Source organism: Arachis stenosperma, chromosome 3, assembly GCF_014773155.1.
Source record: "Arachis stenosperma cultivar V10309 chromosome 3, arast.V10309.gnm1.PFL2, whole genome shotgun sequence".
In the NCBI taxonomy this organism is placed as follows: Eukaryota; Viridiplantae; Streptophyta; class Magnoliopsida; order Fabales; family Fabaceae; genus Arachis; species Arachis stenosperma.
Genome location: NC_080379.1, coordinates 35,786,766 through 35,793,803, shown reverse-complemented (window position 1 = coordinate 35,793,803; position 7,038 = coordinate 35,786,766). Strand labels below are relative to the sequence as shown.

The 7,038-nt window shown below is 33.3% G+C and overlaps 1 protein-coding gene across 2 annotated transcripts; it reads left to right on the top strand.

The window, feature by feature from the left end:
• The first annotated feature begins 516 nt into the window (after positions 1–516).
• On the top strand, positions 517–4,992 carry LOC130967566 (uncharacterized). 2 transcript variants are annotated; one of them, XM_057892484.1, is made up of 7 exons: positions 517–904; positions 1,616–1,699; positions 2,419–2,559; positions 3,114–3,179; positions 3,419–3,586; positions 4,135–4,464; positions 4,605–4,992. In XM_057892484.1, the coding sequence occupies exons 1-7, from the start codon at positions 608–610 to the stop codon at positions 4,716–4,718; spliced, it is 1,200 nt and encodes a 399-aa protein (XP_057748467.1). In that variant the 5' UTR covers positions 517–607; the 3' UTR covers positions 4,719–4,992. The 2 variants fall into 2 exon arrangements, with proteins under 2 accessions (XP_057748467.1, XP_057748468.1); XM_057892485.1 differs by having other exon boundaries at positions 714–904; positions 1,629–1,699.
• The last annotated feature ends 2,046 nt before the right edge of the window (positions 4,993–7,038 follow it).

Genomic DNA, 7,038 nt, shown 5'->3' with positions numbered 1-7,038 from the left:
CAATTTCAAAAATTTTGATGGTGGACGAATATAATTTCTGCTTGCAGTACTTTTACTACTCATTATTGATATCAAGAAAAAGAAAAATAAAAAAATATAACTTTTAAAAGATTTTAAAAATTAAGATTAAATAAAGAAAAAGAGATAAATTGAGTTTAGATTACAATATTTTCAATTAAGCAAGTCATTGCATTCTCTAAGATAACAAAGTGACGTCACATATGTACGACAATAATTCACTTATCACTGAGAAGATGATAAAAAATTATTATAGAATTTGAATCTTCTAAAGTTTGAGTTTTACTTTAGAGAATAAATTGTAATTTCTCACTATTTATTTTATAGGCAAGACAAAAAATAAATATGAAAAAAAAACTATTCAAAATAAAAAGATCACACTTTATTCTCTAAAGTGAAATTCAAACAAATTCATTATTATATTGTGAAAGACTATATAATTGTAAAATTAGAATATGGAAGACTACATTAGGTAGTCTCGTGGGTATCAGGACCACTATAGGGATATATTCAAAGTGGTCATGGAATACTTTGTCCGGCCTAAGGTTAGATAGGCGATTTCTCTACCATCGGTTACCTTTGCAAGGAAATGATGAAGGCATGGCATTTCCTCAAGCATCTGAACTGCACACCCGCCGCCGCCTCCCTCTCTCTTCACCTCCTACGCTCATCCTCTTTTTCTCTCGGTCGTTACTCCCCATCGCTTTTCTTTCTCTCTGTCCACACCACCGCTAGTGACCACTGGCCAGCACGTGGCCAAGTGAAAAATGGACATGCAAATTTTTCCACAGCTTCTTCTTCTCTGGCAGTTCATTCAATGGCTTCACCTGTTCCTGTACCTGCAAATTATGTTTCAGTTCTAGTTCGATGTCATAAGGACAATTCAGTAAGCTTCGTTCCTTTTTCTTTCTTATCTCTTTTCAGCATTTTGCTTGTTCTGAAAACTATACCGAGCCACACTAAGCTTGTTCGACCCTGAACCGGTTAAATTTGCTTTCAATAATTTCTATTTCGATTATTATTTATTTATCTATTTTTTATTTAAACATACTCCAGCTTTTGTGCGCGCCTCTGTGTGTGGATATATTTTCTAGTTCAATCGTGATTTTTTGCGGTTCAGAAATAAACTCATTTGATTAAACCAACTGAATCAACAGCTACCAGCTCAGTTTTTAAAAGATTAGTTTATCTTTAACCATTGTATTGCTGCATTTTCCCTCCCTAATTCAGTTACTCTGTAAATTGAAGAGCTAAATCAGTTGAGAACTTTTCAGGTGACCATGTCCTGAAATTGGTGTTTCATGGCTCATCCTATACCTTATTAGTGATTGTAGTGTTTGGAAATCTGATTCAGTTTTTGTTTGTTTAGTCTGAGTTTTAACCTAGTATTTGTAATATTGGTGCTATTAGGATTTAGGTGCGTTTTGTTATTTAGTTAGTATTCATGATTGTTTGACACTTATTTAAGAGTCTTCTATGTGGAAAGAGGTATCAATAAGAGGCTCATAAGACATTTAGCTACATTCGGAATCATATTATAGCATAAGAACTTTGTTATGCTGCCTAATTGTTTGACCATTTTCTTTATGCTGACAAGGATATGCTTGCAGAAGCTCTTTTAAGCTTTGGTGCAAGTTCTGTTACTATGAATGAAGATGATGTCTGTTCAGATACTGATGAGGTATGCTGTTACTGGAATCTTTTACAGTTATTTTATTTTCTGAAACAGAGTGTTCTTATAAAGGTTTATAATGCTTTTCGTTTTATCAATTTCATTTTGCTGGTTTTGTTAATTATTCATGACAAGGCACAAGGACATTGTTTGATCCCACTTAGTGGGATAAGGCTCTATTGTTATTGTTATTTGTGTTAATTTTAAACACACATATTTATGATCGCATGCCAATGAATCAAACTTAGGTAGCCTATCACATTCCTTTTTCAGTTATGCAAGCTCTTTATGAATATCATGTTATTGACTAAATCAATTTGAGCTTGAGGTTTAAGCACATCTTCATTGATAAATTACATTGTTGTTCAGGAAGAGAATCTGTCCATGTACTATTGCTGCACTTTGCCACTTGGTTTAGTAGCATCATTTTTGGTGTATTATGTGCATGAATAATGCACCCAAGAAGAAAAACAAAAGAAGAAAGGAATAAGTTTATCTAATCCTGCGTGTTCCATATATATAAATTTCAGTCTTTATCACTAGACTGCTGCTCATACTGATTACATATTTAATCATTCTCCCTGTATCAGGAATAAGTTTTCCATTCTTTATGATATCTATTTGACGTTTGACTGTATATTTGACAAACACCACTTTTTGGTTAAAAGTTGTGGTTTTAAGGCACTCATTTTATGTGAACTGTTTCAAACACTTCTAAAACTCTGCAGATTTGTGTTAGTTCCATTTTTCTTGAAGGTGAGGATATAAATATGAGCATTTCACATGCTGCTGATTCTATTGGTTTGAAAGAGATACCAAGATATGAAGTTAAAATTATTGAGGAGGATGACTGGATGAAAGGAGCTCAGGTCAGTTTGCTTCTTTTCTAGATCAATATCATGAAGTTGTTCTTGTGTTGCTTTAGAAGATTGATCTAATATTCTACGCAACTTCCTTGCTATTGAAGTTCTGCATTATTTTGCTATATTCACATTTCTTCAGCCATCTAGTCTCTGTTCTATGATATTTGGCAAAGTTTTTCATGAGAAAAATGTCTTGGTATGCCTTTCACTCGAAGGCAGAGTAGCTGAAATTTTTGGGTGTTTCTTCTAGCGTTTCTGTCAAATCAATTTTGGAAGGGCACGAGTGAAAATCAGACAGGTTCATCTTTTATGAACTAGAAATCGAGTCAATGAGGCAATGATGCTCTTTATGAAATTGAGTTAGTCCTGAGTTCTAGCTGTTAAATTCTAACTGCTAATTGTTTGGTTTCTGTTTAATAGCTATTAAATTTACTGCATTCTTTACTTAGCATTCTTATTTGGAGAATGATGTTAACTGATAACTTATTCATATTATGGAAAACTGTCAGTGCGAGAATTTGTTACTGGAAATAAACTTACAAATTTTTCAATCCTTTCAGGAATCATTTCATCCAGTTGAAGTTACTGAAGGCCTATGGGTGGTGCCCAAGTGGATTACTCCACCTGTACGCATATCTCACACTTATTTTTTTGTCACAGTTTATCTTCCTCTTTCATTACAGATAATGTGTTGCTAAACTTCCTATAGTTGGTAATCATACATTGCAAGTCTATTTAAGTATTGAATTTTTTGCATCTTGTTTGAATACCATTTTTAACTTTGACCATTTTTCTTCTTGTTTTCCCCTCGTCCTTTTTGTCTGAGAACTGTATATTCTAATGAGCAATCTTGAATCTTACACAGGATATTCAAGCAATGAATATAATTCTTAATCCTGGACTAGCCTTTGGAACTGGGGACCATCCGACTACCAAATTATGTCTATTACTCCTACATGACTGTATAAAAGGAGGAGAACACATCTTGGACTATGGCACTGGCACTGGAATTCTAGCAATTGCAGCTCTAAAGGTATTTTATTGATGATCTGCATATGTTAAGAACTTAAAGTAAAATGAAAAAGCTATTTGGAACTGGGATACCTACTCCGGTTTCAGTTAGCTAGAATGCCTTTGCTGTACAGTAGAGTTCATTTTCATTCTTACTTTGTTTCCTTGAACATCTGTGTGTGGAAAGCTAAATATTATAACCGTCTCAATCATATTCACATATTTTAACTGTCTTTTTTTGGTTAATTTTTTGTGGTAGCTTCGATGCAAGATTTTTTTTTTTTTTCATAGCATTGATTAGAAAATACTTGGGTTATCAAATTAGTGAAAACTTTCAGGAGTTAATTGACAGAACATATGTCAGATATGAATTTTCAGAGACATTTTGATATGACATGTTCTGTACTTATTGGGCCTTATATAGGGTTTAGGGTTTAATTATCAAGTTAGTATAGAAGAACATATTAGAGATGTAATAGAATCAGTTGAGCAATTAATCAAATGCGAGTTCAGGAAAGCAATTCTAAACCTTCTGCAGTTTCATATTCACCAATAATAGACCTTTTGCAGTTTGGTGCTGCCTTTGCCGTTGGAGTCGATATAGATTCACAAGCAATTGCATCAGCATCTGAAAATGCTACTCTGAATAACATCGAACCAGACAAGCTGCAACTGCATTTGATTGCAAGCCAAACTTCTTCATCCTGCAGGGATGACTGGCCATCTAGAGTTGTCGAGGGAGAAAATGCTTTCGAGATAGACAGAGTCACTCACAAGGATAAATATGATGTGGTCATCGCAAACATACTTTTAAATCCTCTGTTAAATCTTGCTGATCAAATTATCTTTTCTGCAAAGCCTGGAGCAATTATTGGTCTCTCTGGAATCTTAAGTGAACAGGTAGTTTAATAAATTCTCATTATCGATTTTCTTTATTTGGAATGCAGCCATCTCTTTGCTGCCAAATGCAGATTCTTGTTGGTGCAACTGCTTCGAATCACATTCTCCTCCTAAATTCATCTCCTTTGTTCCTTATGCAGGTCCAGAACATATTACAAAAATATTCACTATTCTTAGAAGGCATAGAAGTGTCGAAAATGGATGACTGGGCCTGTGTGAGTGGCAGAAAAAGAAAGAATATAGATATCTGCTGATTCGTTGCTGTAGATGCTTGGTTTGGAAGTTTAACCTTTCTCATGCAATCATTCTTTGCCGTTTTAATGCCACCCAGAATGTTTTACAAGAAGCAGCTTTGAACCTGCCACTGCTAGCTGCTATACATTCTCTTTTAAATTATCAATGCTGCTATGTGTTTGGTTGTAAATGTTTATTTGGGAAGCAGAAATTAGAATCAGAAGTGTAGCTAGGCAGAATCCCTGCCTTAATGACTTTTAGGTCTTATAAAAAATCTGCATGCGTCTTTTTGAACTTATATTTCTAAATTTGAGAGAAATGTACATTGTCCCAAACATTTAAATCCAGCTACAAATGGCCTTAATATTGATGGGAGAAAGAGAGTTGTACCGCGCTTGAAGAAATAGATCGATTTTCTTTTTCATTTCCTTTTATACTCATTTTAATCTCTTCCCCTCTCGTGGCTTGGGTGTCCACCATCCTCATGTTTGCGAATAATTTCTATTAGTCTAGCATTCTTTCTTTTCGAGTTCTCTTCTTTTTTCCTTTTTCTTTAAAGTATAATATTATAGAGTCAAAAGGCTTTAATGGCAGGTCATAAAAAACCCGGAAAAGGTAAACCATAATAAAGGAGATGTTTTGTTTCATAATGAACCAAAGATCTCCTTGAGACTCGTGACTCGTGGGAAACGGTTGAGTTGCTTCTATTGATTTTGATTTCAAAGTCATTGGTTTAATTCGTAAAATAGCTGTTAAACTTTTATCTTAGGCTATTGCGTACAATCCTTTATCGAATTCTATGCCGGATGCTTTGCCCTTTGGTAATTCATCATGAATTTTTATTAAATATATCAATGAATTACCTGAGGCAGTGCTGCGCCTAATGTATTTGTCATCAATCTCCTTCCCTTATTTGATTTATGTGATATTACGAACACGATAAGATATAGAATACGCAATTACATTAATTTTAAAATTTTATAATATACAGAAATACGTCATATGTATAAAATATAAAATATGTTTTAGATAAATTATAATGATGTTTTGATATTTTATTAATATTAATATATAAAATAATTTTTTAATTGTTTTTAATATCTTCTTTTAATTATTAAAAATATTTAAAATATTTTTTATTTTAATAAATAATTATATTATTTCTAAATTCATTTCAAGAATACAAATTAAAAATAAGGTTGGACATGTTGACATATGATGATATTTAGGTGTATCTAAGTGTGTCTCGAGAAAAATTTATTTTTTATTAAGACACGATTGGATACAGCAGACACGCGTGTCGAACGGGTGTTGATGAGTGTCCAAGTGTGTCTAACAAAGAATTTTTTATTTTTTATTAAGACACGATTGGACACAGCGGACACGCGTGCTGGACGAGTAAGGACTTATTTGATCTGAGTTCTATTTAAGGGTTTGTCGCTGGTCAATGGGTAAGGACTTATTTGTCATTGATCTGAATTCTATTTAAGTTCTATCCGTAGGCACCCAACCCGAACTAACCCGGTCGAGTAGAGTTGATTGCGGAGCTGATTTTCGTGCGGGTCGGGTCTCAAGTCTCAACCCTACCCGACCAACACGCACCTTATATATGTATATGTTATATACTTATATAAAAGAATAAATGACCATTTGTACCTATGAAAAATGAAAACGCTGACATATGTACCCACATTAAATCGAAACTAAACTTATATTCACGCAAGAAATCCTCCGTAACCAAAGACCTCTCACTTGATACAAAAAAGATTTAACCACTGAACCAAGGTCATCAATTGATGACTTAACACGTCTTTTTTATATAAAAGCCAGTTCTATTTTAGTGATATATAAATATAAAATTATATCAAATGGAATGCTCATAGACTTACATTAATTTTATTTGTATTTGTGTTAATTTTAGTAAAAACTTTTATATAAAATTGAACATTCGATGTTTTATGTTGTTTATGGAATGATTGTGTTATTTGTGAGATAATTGTATTGTTTGTATTGAATTTTTAATTTGCACGTTCATCAAGTTATATACTAATATTGCATCTTTTGGTAATCCGTGGATAGAGTTGGATATCCACGAGTTGAGAACGGATAGAATTAGAGTTGAGATTTACTCAACCCACGAGTAGGAGAAGGTTGAGTTTATGTAAAAAATTCAACTCGTGGTTAGGATTAAGGTTGGATCCAAACCCTACCCTACCCTATCCATTACCACCCCTACCAATGAGTTGTTGCAAGTACAAGGCAAAATTCAAACTCTTAATAATTATTTAAGCAGACTAATAAACTAATCACTAAACAAACCTAACTTGATTAAAATATTCG